This window comes from Ruditapes philippinarum, unplaced genomic scaffold (assembly GCF_026571515.1).
Source record: "Ruditapes philippinarum isolate M1 unplaced genomic scaffold, ASM2657151v2 ctg202_1_1_1_1, whole genome shotgun sequence".
In the NCBI taxonomy this organism is placed as follows: domain Eukaryota; kingdom Metazoa; phylum Mollusca; class Bivalvia; order Venerida; family Veneridae; genus Ruditapes; species Ruditapes philippinarum.
The window spans coordinates 155,047-172,128 of record NW_026857221.1 but is presented as its reverse complement, the minus strand read 5'-3'; the positions used below and the strand labels follow the sequence as shown (position 1 = coordinate 172,128).

At 31.8% G+C, this 17,082-nt stretch overlaps 1 protein-coding gene across 1 annotated transcript in view; it reads left to right on the top strand.

The window, feature by feature from the left end:
- LOC132749099 (tricarboxylate transport protein, mitochondrial-like) overlaps positions 1-17,082 on the top strand; it is a 34,521-nt gene that overhangs the window by 2,011 nt on the left and 15,428 nt on the right. The window contains 1 exon segment of the mRNA XM_060738779.1: positions 10,757-10,967. Within this exon segment, the coding sequence (XP_060594762.1) occupies positions 10,757-10,967 (211 nt within the window).

Here is a 17,082-nt window from a genome sequence, read left to right as displayed (position 1 = left end):
TAAAATCGGCAGATTTTTTGATGTCGTGGACGCCGGGCGATTTTTAATCTGATACCTTTCGTGGTCATGAATGAAATAGTCGTCGGGCGATTTTTGCCGAGTAGATTTTACAGAAAGAATTGAACGGATCAGGCGGTCGCCGCCCGATGTCGTACGGCGCCTGTGCGATTTAAAAGTGAATCGGACGGTTGCCGCGCGGGCGCCGGGCGACAACGACTTTACATTTAATGACATCCTAGATAAATCAGCTTGTTGTAATTATGCCAGCAAAGAAGTCAGCTTCCAAAGCCAAGGGGAAGGCCAAGGAGTTGGTCCGTGTTGTAGACAACGAGTCACCAACGACCAGTATCGAGGCCGTAGAAGGCGAAAATCAATCAAACATTCGCATGGACATTGAGGAAAAAATTCATGTTTACTAGTATTCAAAAGAAATTCACAAATATATTTTTGAGGCAATTACAACTTCTTACTTCTTACCGGGCGATAATCGTTTGACTACTTGGCTCTATTCAGGCACCGGGCGGGGCCCGGCCGATGTCCGCCCGGACGCCTTTTAAATCGGACGCTGTTTTAGTAGAACAAAAAATCGCCCGATCAAAAAAATCATCGCCCGGTCGCCGCCCGGCGACCGAACGATGTCCGCTCGATGATATTTATACTCAGTGACCCCAAAAATTATCGTCCGGCCGCCGTAAGGTTTTAAGTATTACTTAAAACACGAAGGCGCCCGCCCGATGTGCAAAATTTTCAGCTGCTGCCATCCGATAGTCACTGCCGCCGGACGGACACCGGCCGATATTGCGATTTTTTGGAGAAACAGACGCCGCCCGGCGGCATTTTCTTATTTGTGACCTAGGCTTTAGGTAGGACCTTTGCAGCTAATTTATTTAATTAAATTAATTTTGAAAGAAACTACAGAATTATGTTGTTGGATTAAAGTTCTAATTGGTTACATTTGTCAATCATTACTTCATTAGCATGGAAATAAATGTAGTATAATAATTGAAGTCCACAAATATAATAACGTTTTATTCCTATTATCAGCATCTTAATTATAAATATAAATTTGTTCTGTAAAAATACAGTAGCACAGACCTTTCATTTATAAATATAAGCAGTTTCTTAAAAACAACTCATTGAAATTATGCATGCTATAAATATATGCCATGTTAGTGACAGTAGGCATGCTGTAAATTATCTTTATTTAGTATGTTCAGTGAAAATTTTTATCCAACTACTGTATGTTAATTTATCACTAAATTTGTAAACTGTTTTAGTTTATGTTTTCATCCTTGTAAATGTAAACGATTTTTTTTTGAGACATTAAAACTTTTTTATTTTCCAAGTAAAAATTTCAAAGAAATTGGAATCTAATTCTTTAGAACATTTTGCAATTTAGTTGTATTTTCTTCTTTATTTTGTATTATGTAAACCAGTATTGCATCAAGTCCACAGCTTGTATTTCTCTGTAACCTTATAAGTTAAAATATTTGCAATATTGAAACTGTTTATTATCTAACCAGGAACTATATCATGATGTACAATAGATGAAATACTATCTTTAAAACTGGAATGTGAAAAAGTAATCCAAGCATACAATGGGAACAATAAACAATATTCTTTATTAGTCTTTAATTATTAGGTGTATAAAATTTGTTTTTCCCTGATTTTTCTTTACAAAGCTAAGATTATCTCAACACTTCCCTGTACTTATACACTTTTATAATATTCTTAATATTAGATTAAGTTGTATGTCTTTTTATATCTTTTTTATATACTAGCAATATATTCTCTAAACATAATTCATTTTACCCATACCTATATGATCTTAAATAGAATTGTCATCTTACAATCTGGACTGACTCATCATTGTTAGGGAAAATTTTAAAATTAGTACTTTATATTGTTGTGCCTTCCGATATTGTTCTACACAGCATGGATTCATTGGTAGAATGAGTGTTACTGCAACCTTGCCATGGTTTTAAGTAAAAAAGAAGTTAACTGCAAGATCAATAAAAATTCATAGTTATTATATAACAAACCTTGTCTTCAATGGAATATTATTATATTATAATTTTTACTTCCTAGTTGAATTTGTAAACATGTTATTGAAAGTTTATTGTTACTGGAAATCTGCATTGGTCCATTTATTTACAAGGTTAAATTCTTTTAGTTATGCAAAATGGTTTTTTAAATATATATATTGCTAAAGAGAAAATAAATAAGGATCAGTTGTTACAAAAGTAATTCATTTTGTCTGAAGATCCAATGCTACGGTCATTGTCTTAAAAAGTTTTACCGGTATTGTTTTATTCAATTTATTAAAAAACTTAAGGAAATGGAATTACACAATGTTGTAATGGGTGGTTTAAACCAGCCAGCATGACTGAACCCTGTTACCTGTTATCCTTATAATGGACTTGTCCAACAATAAAGTGGAACAATCCATAATTAATTTTAGGGGTTTCAATATAAATATACTATATTTTAGAGGCAAATACATTATGGTACAGAATGTGAATTCTGGCCTGCCACTGTACAGATGGCCTGTATGACTAACAGAAATTATAATTGCTACATAGAACTTTTTATAGGGTTGACTGTTTTACATGTAGGACATAATCTCCTTTGAACTGACTGTCCATGTATATCATGAATAACCCAGTCCATGTATAAAATAAGTAACTCATTTTATTAAAAAGATGCACATTACATAAGTATATGAAGGAAGTAATGTATTGTATATTTGGATTGAGGAAAAATGTAAAGGTAGGCTAGTCCAATGTTAACAAACATAATTTTAACCACATTTGATATTATTATATTTAGATTTGTCTCATATTCTGAATTTGTCTTTTAGCCATTTATTGTGCCTATGCTAATTCTAAAATGATATGGGAACTTCCTCTTAAGAAAGACATTGAATTTTATTGTAAATTAGGCAATGTAAATTTAAGCATGTAATTTAAGACTAGAATATTACAGCATGTGTTGGGTAGGTTTACAAGAATCAATGGTTTTTAATTAATAATAACTTCCTCATTTTTATAATAGATATATGTTTCTAACAGTATTCTATTTCTTTAAATTGGTATTTAAAACCTTTTACTTTTTGGTGTAAATATTAAATCAATATAAGTACAGAAATGATAATTTATGGAAGATATTCATTAGAAATAAGAATGACTTTAAATCGTATTTTTAATATTACATAATTGATAATATTTTAAAATGACTGTGCTGCATTTTGTATAAGATATTGGTTCTTCAAAGAAATAACAATGTACAATATAGATTATCATTAAGGCAAAATATACATTATGATATCTCTTCTTATGTTTTATTCTAAATTTATTGGATCTTCCAGATAGGTTTGGCCAATTGCAAAAAAATGAAAAAATAACAATGAAGATTATGTTATACATATTTTTTTCAATTAAAATTCTTCATAACTGTAAAAGTTTCAGATTTGGTTTGATCAAGGGTCAAAATCTAGGTTACAGACAGCACATATATAGACTGGTTCAAAGTCCACATTGTCACCTTAACACAGATAGCACCCAAATACTGTACATGTACCATGATAATGATGAAGTATGAATTATTTTAATCATTCTGACCTAAATGTGATAATAAGGTCAGACTGTACTAAATTGATTTTCCTATAGACTTCCATTTTGAGACTGTCACATACAGAAGTCCTTTAAATTGAGTATATTCAACCTAAATATGTGATTTTTTTCTATGAGAATGATATGCCTGAAACAAACATAAGAAATTATCTTGTTAAATAAACATGAGCACCTGTGATCAGATTAATTGCTTTAATTAACCTGGTTGTTCTTTGAAATTAAAATTTGGCATACTGTAAACAAATTCATGCATTTTGAACATAACAAAATAGATTTGTATGGATGAGAGGGGGTGGGGGATGTGCAATATTATCCTGTTAAATGGACTTTCTTTGGAAAGGTTTAAGCCCGGTTTTCACTGTCAGAAATATATATCTTAAAATTTAGATTTGGAAAAAAACAACAACATGTTCATTAGAGGAAAATGTATTATCATGAAGATTTGTCTGATGTATTCTGTTTGTTTTGTTACATTGACAGTTTTATAAACAACATTCTAATTTGTAACCTTGTACTATAATAACAAGTCACACACTGTGACAGAGTTGTCTAACATTAAATGTTCAGTGTGGAGGACTGATAAATGGGATCAAAGTAAAACAGTAATTAATTATATTAGTGTTAAACAGGAAATATAACTGGCCTTATAATTCAGGCATAAATAGTGTCAGGCTAAATTTTGTAACCCCCAGCCAGCCTAATTCATCTGTAATACTGTCAGCATACAATTGTATTTATATTTCTATATATATGTACTGAATTTGGCAACTTACATTTTGAACATCATATGGTAATACCTAGCAGTAAAAAGCCCATCATGTCCCAGAAATGCTTTTATATTTCATGTCCCGAAAACCTTATGCATGAATCATTTTTTGCTTCTGTTGCTTTTTTTTGGCAATTTGTTAAGTTAAAGTGATTTATTATTTTGTGTTGAAGTCAAAATTACTACTTTGTTTACATTTTGCTACTTTTATGACAAATTGTTTCACATTCAGCGCTACTTTTTTTAGGTGATAAGCATGTATTTCAACATTTTGATTAAAAAAAAGTCATCATGACCCTAAGTCAAATATAAATGTCTATTTCACAAAAATGAAAATTATTCTTTCTCTTAAAATTGTTTTTGAGTATTTGTTATTTTATTTACAATATAACAATACTGTCAAGTGTCAACAGTAGTTTTTGCATATGATTAGATGGCAGTAACAATTTAAACATCATAATTATTGTTTAAATTTTACTTATTCCTAGATAAAAACCGTATTTGTCTTTGTTTATTTCATGGGTATTAAACTTTTATGGAAAGTGCAGATTTCATCTATACAAATGTAGTGATTTTATGATTTAATTGTAAAGTTAAAAGACCATCTAATGAAAATCACTGCCCCCAAGGCAGCGCCAATTTTGACACCAGGGGAAAAATTTGAACAACTTTGGTAGAGGACCTACAGATGATATTATATGCAAACATCAAAGCTCTATGCCTTGTACCTTCAGACAAAAATAGTTTTTTTTTTTTTACTTATATATATGTTTGCAATGAGCTGAAATATTGATTAAGTCTTAAAAAACCCTCTGTAATATGTTTTCAATACATCTGCCATGAATTCACATAAATAAATCTTTGCTTCTGCATAATTTCCACATTTGAACAAGATTGAAAAATTAAGCTAATTTTAAACTTGTGTTATTTTGAGTGAATAGTATTGTTTTTTTGTTAAAATTTTTGATTAGGATATGAATATTATTTAAAGAAATTGGAAGTGACACTAAGATTTGATGTTAAAATATGACCGTAGTATCTATTGATAGTCACAGAAAGCCCTATAAAACTTTTTTATGTAGAATACAGAATGGTAGATTTTGTTTGCTTGTACCCTGTATAAAATATGTGGACACATTCTTGTGAAAATTTGCTTGATTTTATTTAACTATTACTTAACAGTGGTGTCCCTGAAAATTGACAATGGATTTTTCATACTGTCAAGTAGAACTAAACCATTTATAATCAATTTATAATATTATAACAATCAGCTGAGTTAGATTTACCAGAATATTCAATTCTAAAAAAAAGAGAAAAACGGAATTGCAAAAGAATGCCTTAAAAAATAAAAAAATATTGTAGGATGGTACTGGAATGTGCAAGTTACTGTCCTTGCCCACGAGCACAGGCTTATAATTAAGCAGAAGTCAACATTTAAAGATGAAAATGGTGGGAATTATGAACATACAAAATTATTTCCTGTATTTAAAGATAAATTTTTTTCTTCATTTAGAAAAAATTTACATTTGCTTTAAAAGGAAAGGTTTTTTTTACTTGTAATTGAACCTTTAAATAAATAAGAATATAAATTTAAATTGGGGTCCCATTATGGAATATTAGCTCCTATTTACACATATAACTCTTTTAAACCCAGCATTCCCTCTGTTTTTATTGCTTTGTTTAAATTTGTTGTTTTGATTTTAAAAATTTAAAAGTATAGTTTTTGGGTGGCGGGATTTTTTAACCCAAACAGGCCACCTATATTGTTTTCCCTTTGTCATCCTTATATAAAACCGTTATATGGTTATCTGAGTTTTTCTTTCATTAGTCCATTTGACTTTCATACTGGGGTAAAATTACATTAAAAAGTTTTAAATTTAAAAGCCTGCTCCCGGCAACAGAATTTTGCCCATGAAAACCAGTCCAGTCCATAGTCAGCACTATTAGCAAATATTTTTCAGTAATTTTTTAAAAATATTCCCAAAAAATTTTAAATGGCTTTGTCCAGATTTAAAAGAAAAAACAACCCAAATTTTAAAAGGGTTTGTTTTTATTTTCATTCTTATAAATTTAAAAAAATCCCCTTTTGTTTATATTTTTATGAAATTTACATCTAAAAATGAAAAGCTCTAGTAATGGTACATTTTTGATTTTCCCTGACATTTTCAAATTTTTAAAACAATTTTGAAAATTTAATTTTATCGGGAAAAAATTTTATTTTCCTGAGTGTGGTTTGGGAATTTGTCAGAAAACTGGTTTTACATTTAAAGTAAATTTTAACCCCAAACCCGTTAAAAACCAGACCATTTTGCCCCCCTTAAAGAAATTTCCCATTTGTAAAGGGGACCCTTGGTTTTATAGAAATTGGGTGGTGTGATTTTTTAAGATAAATATTTCTAAAAATTTATTTAAACTTTTTTGCTTTAAAATAAAAGAGTTGGCATCCGGGAAAGGAGCCCAAAATCTTAAAATTTCCACTTTGAAAACATTATAATTATTGAAATGGGATCTGATTCCCAACAGTGTCTTTTCAGGAAGTTTTTTTAATTTTTCCCACTCATAAAAAAGGGTTCTTTTGTCTCTATAGGGTTTTAAAAATGTTTTTTTAAATAAACTAAAATTAAACATGAAAACAATTCTTAAAACTTTTATATATTTTTAATTGAACTGAAAATTTGTTTTAAAAAACATGGTAAAGTGTATATACCTAATTTGTACATGCCAAATGATATGAAAGGAGTTTCCAGATATAATTCATGGAAATTAATATTCTGGGGAAGAGATTTCTGCTCAAGTCAAAATATTATAGAATGTTATTGTTGCAGTGTATAAGTTATAAGAATTATTGATAGGGTTATATGGCTCTTTATAAATAGATGTGCAAACAATCATTTATATATATGGTCAACAAATTTATTTTGTTAGAGAAAAAATGAAATTATGTAACTGTCATGATTATCGAATGAAAAGCGACATAACATACATCCTGAGAGAGAGAGAGACTTTGAATCTTCATGCATTTTAGACATATTTGCAGTAATTAGCAAATTACTGTCCAGTTAAAAGCACATTATGGTAAGTTTTGGTATAATCTACTTGGAGTCTATTTGATGCTGTCACTATATGATGATTTAAGCTATTTTTGACAGAGTTACAGCATTAGATACTTCATTAATGTCACTGTGAGGGTCATTAATACCACAATTCTCTGGAACTTGACAATATTCCTCTTGACAAGAGTCTCGTTCAAACTGTCCATATTTGATATATAGTATACACCACTATGACTTGATTATAAGGTTTCTCTTTATGGACCAGTCAGTAATAATGGTGGCCTCCCGGCACCGTCTATTCATGAGTTTTTTTGCTGTCCCACTGGTACTCTTATACAAGTTGTTTAATCAAAATGTCATAGATCTTGCCCTTCTTTGGGAATAAGGTACATTTCATGAATTGTAACTCTTCCATGTTGGAGAGAAAGTCAAGCTATTATGATATCTGCACCATTATTCAATTATTTTAAATATTACCAACATGAAACGTGGAATACTTGCTTATTATGACAATATGCAGTTGTTAGGCAAGGGGCATAGTTCTGAAAGGTATATTTTTGGAGTTATCTCCCTTTTTCACTTATAATTTATTGATAGTCATTGCCCTAAACGGACCCGCATTTTTATCCAAATGTTTGTGTTTGTTTGATTATGTTTAGCTGTTTTTGATTCAATTTGTCAAAAGTCCCTTACAACCTGAGGAACTGTTTTTAGTACTTAATGTTAAAAGTTATTTCTTTTAAAGAAACTTGATCAAATTTGCTGAAAAGTATATTGTTTTGAACAATTTGATATTTGATTTTTCTGATTTGAATAACATGCTTAATACTGTAATGCTGCAGCAGAAAACAGAAAGTTTTATGTTTCCCTAAGTAAATAACTGTTTTTTATGACACAGACAAAACTAATAAAACATTCTCCCAGGGAAAACTTATACAAGGCTTGATTTGGATAATTGGCTTTACCTTAGATTGTAAAAGATTTCACTAGACATGTTAAATGATAGCCATATTATTTTGTAGACTTTCTTGGAATTAGTTTATTGATCACTGGGTTAGATTTGTTAGTTAAGTTGTCAATCAACGGTATTGTTAGAATCAGGGGAAAATTTACACGCCATGATTGCTAATCTAAATCAGCTGTTTTGTAAATCAGTTCATTTTATTCTTTAATTATTTATTTATGCATTCATCTGTGACAGTGAAGGTAATTAAAGGTTAAATCAATAGAGTTGATGGTAATTCTTTTATTTCACCAGCATTTTTTTTTATATACATAATACATACATACATACATACGTAATTATGTACGTGTACGTACATATGTACATACATACATACATGTATTATTAATTATTGCAGCAGATATATAGCTTCGTTCACTTTAAACGAACAGGGCAATATTAGTGCTTTTTTGTTTCAGAATAATATAATAACAATATGCACCAAGTTTCTATGATTTGTCCACTTAAGCAGAATCTGAATTTAAATGTATTACTTTGTACTTTGAATATATTAATAGAAACTAAAATTGGAACATTTCAAATGCATTATATTGCATTATATTGGCCTGCACTGATAATTTATGATAGCAACCACAAGCAAACTAAGTGATAAAAAGATTTAAATTAAAGACACCTGAAAGATCATTTTGAATGCTCAGAAACTGCTATTCATAAATCAGTAAAAACTTTCATTCATTCTTCTAGTGAAAATTCTGCTAGAATTCAATAAAAGAACACAAAATTTTATTATTTGAGTTGTATGTATTTTTATGGGTAATTTACTACAGTATAAGGTTCATGATATTGGTTCACGGTGCTAATATAAGCCAAATAATACAGGAGAGTTAACACTAATAAGATGAGAAAAGTGAAAACTTTATTGTCTAATGTAATGATATCCCGACAAATTGGACAAGTGCTCTACTGGGAGACTTTAAAACACAACTTTATAGGGATAATTTGTATTGCCTTATATTGTAAGAGATTTCTCTAGTCTTGTTAAACGAGAGGTCTATAATTGTAGAGACTTTCTTGCAATCGGGTTATTGATTGTCAGGCTCGTTCTGGAAGTAGCTGCCAATCAGTGGAGGTAGTTAACTCTTCAAGCAGCACTCCTCCACATTCATGGTGTAGAAAATATTTAAAAATGCTTAAACTATTTGTCCATTTGATTTCATCTTTTTGAAAAAATTCTGATCATTGAACATGAACTATATTTTTGTATTGTTAATTATATATAATTATATATACATGTTGTTTTTGGGGTTTTTTTTCCACAGTTTCTTTTACAAGTTTGTTACCCCAGACGGTATAAAACATATCATGTTGTGTAAAAGCATTCAGACATAATTATGCAATTTATTTAATGTCAAAGAAACAATTTTTCTAAATATAGACTTGTTAAGATGTATCTCTAATTGGATCTGATATTCCATGGATTTTCACTAATTTTGATAACTCCTTTATGCTTCGTTAAGGAACAAATTCTATTGATGTGCCTAAATTGCATTAAGAAACCTGTCTTTTAAATGTCGTTTTCATCATGTGCGTTTTAGTTTTCATGTAATTCTGACCCTTGAATCTAAATATTTTTAAAACAAGTAAAGTATTAAAGCAAATTGATGTAGAGCTCATCGAGCAGAAAACAGAACAAAAGAGGAACAGAAATTGTTCTGAAAGGAAAATTGAGGCCCATCACGATAGATAATTACTAGTTATAGGGCATAAGAATGAATAAATGAGAGTATATATGAAGTCTTTGTTGATTTCTATGAAATGTACACTGTATCGTGTAAGATTACAAGACTTATATATAATGATATCAAGTGACAAAATGACCCTTTGACAAATGTTAATTAAAGGGACTCCACTGAGGATTTTTGGTATGATGAGACTGATTTTTCCGAGATTTTTGTACGAATAGATGTATGTCTAGATGAATAACTTGTGTGAGAATTTTCAGATCAATACCACACTCAGTTTTTATATAATAATCATATTGTGCAAAATGACCCAAAATTGTAAAAGTATTGCAATGCTTTTCACTCAAATTTGGCTAAGAACAGCACACAAAAATTGATATTCAATTTATTATTTTATTCAAATTGAGTATACATGTATTTTGTAAATTATCGTTTGCACATTTTTCCAATTTATGTTTTTTCAGTGATATAATTTTGTAAGAATGTTTTTAGTTGTTATTTTGTCCTGAGACAATATAGGTCCTTTAAAAAAAGAGTTTAGTCACAGTAATTGGTTAATAAAGAAACATTGTCACATTAATTTCTGGTTCTATTTTCAGGTGGTATTACAGGTGGAATAGAAATATGTATCACATTCCCTACAGAATATGTGAAAACACAGCTTCAGTTAGACGAAAGATCTGGCAGAGCCCGCAGATATACAGGGCCTGTTAATTGTGTTCAATTGACTGTTAAAGACTATGGTGTTAGGGGGCTTTATAGGGGTCTTCCAGTACTTTTATATGGTTCAATACCTAAATCAGCTGTAAGGTAAGTGTAACAGATATCCCAATAACATTGATTAGAATACATGTTATCACCTTAGTGCAGAAATAGGAAAAGTCCTTCTAAATCAAATTGGACTTATTCAGTTATTGCACTAAGGTGAGGATTTGCAGTTTTTATTGGATAAATTTTAGTTAGATAAATAGATATTATCTTACACTGTTGTAGAATTATGCACAGTTGAGTTCATATGAGTAGTTCTATATAAACACAAAAGTCAGGAGACAGGGTTTGAATTACATAGCACAATTAGCATTTAACCATGCATTACTACAATTGTAAGTAAAGTTTTAAGAAAAGTTGATATATCTATTTCTATTTTAACATGACAGAGAATCGATAAAGATATATTAAATTACATTTAGCAGAGAGTAAGTTATTTTTAGCTCACCTGAGCACAAAGTGCTCAAGGGTGAGCTTTTGTCCTCACTCTGCGTGCGTCCTTCAAAAAATGGCGTCAAACTTTTCAAACAACATCTCCTCCTAAACCACATGGCCAATTGCAACCAAACTTTACAGAAATGATCCTTAGGTAGACCCCTTCCAAAGATGTTCAAAAATTTAAATTCCATTAAAAACTCTGGTTGCCATGGCAACCAATTGGAAAAACTTAAAAAAATCTTCTTTTAAAGAACCCTAAGAGCTAGAGCTTAGATATTTGGCATGAAACATCTTCTAATGAGTGTCTACCAAGTTTGTTCAAATCAAAGCCCTGGGGTCAAAATTAGCCCCGCCCCAGGGGGTCATTGATTTTCCCTATATGCATATAGTAAAATCTTAAACAATCTTCTTTTAAAGAACTCAAAGAGCTAGAGCTAAGATATTTAGCATGAAACATGTTCTAATGGGTGTCTACCAAGTTTGTTCAAATCAAAGCCCTGGGGTCAAAATTGGCCCTGCCCCGGGGGTCATAGATTTTCCTTATATGTGTATAGCAAAAACTTAAAAAAATCTTCTTTGAAAAAACCCAAATAGCTGGGGTTTAGATATTAAGCATGAAACATCATCTAGTTAGTGTGTACAAAGTTTGTTCAAATGAAAGCCCTGGGGTCAAAATTGGCCCCGCCCCGGGGGTCATTGATTTTCCTTATATTACAGTGTATAACAAAAACTTAAAAATCTTCTTTGAAAAAACCCAGATAGCTAGAGTTTAGATATTACGCATGAAACATCTTCTAGTGAGTGTCTACCAAGTTTGTTCAAATAAAAGCCCTGGGGTCAAAATTGGCCCCGCCCCAGGGTGTCTGATTTTCCCTATATGCATATAGTAAAAACTTAAAAAATCTTCTTTTAAAGAACCCAAAGAGCTAGAGCTAAGATATTTAGCATGAAACATCTTCTAATGAGTGTCTACCAAGTTTGTTCAAATAAAAGCCCTGGGGTCAAAATTGGCCCCGCCCCAGGGGGTCATTGATTTTCCCTATATGCATATAGTAAAAACTTAAAAAATCTTCTTTTAAAGAACTGAAAGAGCTAGAGCTAAGATATTTAGCATGAAACATGTTCTAATGGGTGTTTACCAAGTTTGTTCAAATAAAAGCCCTGGGGTCAAAATTGGCCCCGCCCCGGGGGTCATTGATTTTCCTTATATGTGTATAGCAAAAACTTAAAAAATCTTTTTTGAAAAAAACCCAAATAGCTGGAGTTTAGATATTACGCATGAAACATCTTCTAGTGAGTGTCTACAAAGTTTGTTCAAATAAAAGCCCTGGGGTCAAAACTGGCCCCGCCCTGATTGTCATTGATTTTCCTTATATGTGTATAGCAAAAACTTAAAATATCTTCATTTAAAAACCCAATGAGCTAGAGCTTAGATGTTTAGCATGAAACATCTTCTTATTGGTGTCTACCAAGTTTGCTAAAAAAAAAGCCCCTGGATTAAAATTGGCCCTGACAGGGGGGGGGGGGGGGAGTAGATCATTGTTTTTCATTATACATGTATGTGTGTAGTAAAAACTTAACATTGTGAAACATCTTCTAATGGGTGTCTTCTAAGTTTGTTCAAATAAAAGCCCTGGAGTTTAAACTGGCCCCGCTCCGGGTGCCTTTATACAGGTGAGTGACCTCAGGGCCATCATGGCCCTCTTGTTATGACGTATTAACATGGTCTGGTTCTCATTGACATCATATCTGACATCATATAATGTGTAAAACATTCCTTTTATAATTCTGTGCATTATTGTGAAATAATGAGGATATAGTCACTGAATGAGTACTTGAGGAGAGGTTCAAGAAAACTGCCAAAAGTTTTTATAACCCTACAAAACATAGTTTGGGGGAGGGGGGCTATATAGGAATCACTTTGTCCCGTCCCGGCCTGTTTGTCCCATCTCAGGAACCAGTAGATATCAGCTTGGCACATCAAAGCAATATCACAATGCAACTGTCTGTAATTTCTCCGCTTAAAGTGATTTTATCTGGTGTACGGTCCCATACTGTGCATGTTAGTATATACATGTAAAATATTTTTAAGGCTTAAATAAGAAAAAATTTGATTATGCACCCATTTACAGCACCCCTGAACATGAGAGTTTCTTCCATATAAAGCAAGGGTTGTTTTTGTATGTGTGTAATTTACATCAGGTTTGATATTGTTTGACATTTTTTCTATCTATATTAAATTTTGAACAAACAAATAATGTAATAAAGATAGATAGTAAATCAAATTGTAGCAACGAAATAAAAAAAGAAAGAAAAAAACAGATTCTTACATTAAATGTTAACTGCTTCTAGATAAGAACAAACTTTTAACTTTGTTTGCGTAATAAACTACTCAATAAAGCAATGAGACTGAATTGTCTGTTTCACCAGACAAAAATTTTCCCGAAATATCTGGATTCTTAATTTCACGATCAAGCTGGCTCATTTATAAAATCGTCTTCAGGCCAGCAGGGTTTGCACGGAACTATAATTTTGTGTCTGAGATTTTACGAAATAATGTTCTGAATCGATATATAGCTTGGGAACCTTATCATTTTTGTTCTGCCAATTCTAGAAGAGATTGATAACCCCTTTTATGGCAAAATCAATGCTCGTCCTAACTGAGATATCGCCATTTCATGTCAAATATTGTTCATGATATTTACAATAGATTTTTGTTATACAATTTCCTTTTCACCAGAGCAAAATTGACTTCTGAAGGAAATGTACTTCTGTATTGAATATGAAAGAAACATGAAAGGCGGCAAAGATGTCCATTTTCTGTGAGGAATTGATTTTTGATCAGAAACAAAATTGAAGATATGGTTGGTTTGAAAATGCATTGAAATCTTAATTTATCTTATGTCAAGAGGTGACACAAAAGATAGCAAATGCATTTTGCATTGAAATAAGTATAAAGGAACTTCTCAAATTCTCTGCCATTTTTATTTTAGAATGTAAATTTAAGCAGAATTTGATTTGAAAAATTGCAATTATTTTCAAGCGCTGGCCTGAGCTTACCTGGATAGGTAGAAGGTCAGGAACAGGAGCACTTCTGACCTCTGATATGTGAAATTTTTATATTGAAGATCAATATAAGGTAAACTGATTTTTGACTTGTGCTCAAGGGTTTGTTTAATAGTAAATGATGTTTCAAGATGATGCAGAGAAGTAAGCTGCTACTTGTGGGGGAAGAATTGGTTAGCATTAAGTACAAAATCTGAGTGACCACTTGTAAGGCCAAACTACCATGAGGAATAATACAACTGAAATAGGTTATAAACACTTAATTAATGTTAAAAAATTAACTTTACTCAATCATGATACAAAATATAAGTGTCAAAATAGTAGTCAAAAATGGAAAATTTAAAGGTTTTCCAAAATATCAAAAAAGTAAATGTTGAAGGCTTGTTTTTTCTGGGCCTGCTCATGAAGAGCAATGGTATATGCAAGCAATCCACCTTCCACCAGTCCTTGCAGTAAAGCAGAACTTGTTAATTTTTCAATCTGGACAAAATCATTTGTCAGTTTTAGAGAAATTTTCAAAAACGGACTGACTGAATTGCAAAAAGTGCCGACCATGAGCAGACAACTCAGATCTCTAGCTGGTCCTACCTGCTCGCATGAGTAGTCTACTGTAGGGTAAGGGTTAATAAATCATTTCATTTTCTGTTACAAAGTTATAAATCTGATTCTAGTGTTTGTTTTTCTATCATTGTTTATAAACATAACATCTCTACCTTGACCTATATAATATATTTTACACAATTACCTATTCAATGTTTACATAATGAATGAGCCTAAATGGACTGAATGAATAAAATTAATGTTCTTAACTTTGAAAGTGTTGTTAACATGCATTACTTGAATATGTTAATTTAAAACATAAAAATTTTATTTCTTGATGAAGTTGTTTTAGGTATGGATTGTGGGAGGAGTGGGAGGGGGGGGGGGGTGGAGGATCATAACCTTCCTTGAGATTAAGCCACTGAAAGTTTACATCAGTTTTTGGGGTTTTTCTTTTAAGTAAAAATCACTCAAGAACTAGTGAAGGTTATGTACATATTCTTATCTAAGCACAATGTGAAAGTTTTCATTGAAACAAAAACCCCTATAATTATAATCTGTCCAGTAGTTTATTATTATATGTAGCAATTGTTTATGGTTTAAATATTTATGACAGAAACATTTTGTAACAAAGATGAGTAAGTTCTTTATTTGTTTGTTTGTTCAGTTTGTTTCTCTGCCAATGTTTACATCATTTCAGTCATGTACAAAACAAGTGTTCCAGAATTCTGCACAAATGTTTACCTGTTTCCCACAAGTAACTGCCAACTTCTCAACTATATCATTTGAAACAATGGTGAAGTACTGATGTAGTCAATTAACATGTCACTAATTGATATTCTTACTTAATTGTATGGATTTAGCTATCCTTAATTATTTGTATGCATTCAATTATCCTTTTAATAGTTTTGGCGTTGTCCGTCCGTCCATCCTTTGTCCGAATTTCATTTCCGGACTAGTTCTCTGCAACTACTGGCTGGAATTCAACGAAACTTTATGGGAACCTTCAATATCAAGAGGGGATGAGCATATCGTCGGCTTGTTCTGGTCCCACACTTTAACTTAGAGTTATGGCCCTTGATTAGTTATGCAGTATGCATATAGAGTAAAAATCGTTTCCGCGCTACTTCTCTGCGACTACCAACTGGAATTCAACAAAACTTTATTGGAACCTTCAATACCAAGAGGAGATGCGCATATCGTCGCCTTGTTCCAGTCAGACACTTTAACTTTGAGTTATGGCCCTTGATTAGTTATGCAGTATGCATATAGAGCAAAAATCGTTTCCGCACTACTGACCTCTGCAACTACTGGCTGGAATTCAACAAAACTTTATGGGAACCTTCAATACCAAGAGGAGATGCGCATATAGTCACCTTGTTTGGGTCAGACACTTGAACTCAGAGTTATGGCTCTTGATTAGTTATGCAGTATGCATATAGAGCAAAAATCGTTTCCGCGCTACTTCTCTGCAACTACTGGCTGGAATTCAACAAAACTTTATGGGAACCTTCAATACCAAGAGAAGATGGGCATATCATTGCCTTGTTGGGGTCAGACATTTTAACTCAGAGTTATGGCCCTTGATTAGTTATGCAGTATGCATATATAAAAATATTCGTTTCTGCGCTACTTCTCTGCAACTACTGGCTGGAATTCAATGAAACTTTATTGGAACCTTCAATACCAAGAGGAGATGGGCATATCGTCGCCTTGTTGGGGTCAGACATTTTAACTTAGAGTTATGGCCCTTGATAACTTATGCAGTATACAACCAGAGCAATAATTGTTTCCGTGCGACTTCTCTATAACTACTGGCTGGAATTCAATGAAACTTTATGGGATATGAAGAGGAGATGTGCATATAGTCGCCTTGTTCCGGTCAGACACTTATAACTCAGATTTATGGCCCTTGATTAGTTATGTAGTATGCATACATCTCATTGGCATTTATAGATATTACTATTTAACACAGAGTTATGGCTCTGTTATTGCCCTGAATATTTATTAAGTTCAAAGAATATAACTGTTTATGCCATGATAAATATATAAATAAAGCCTTATGTCTTCAGTTGGTGTGTTATATATAGTAATAACCAGTACTCGGTGGGGG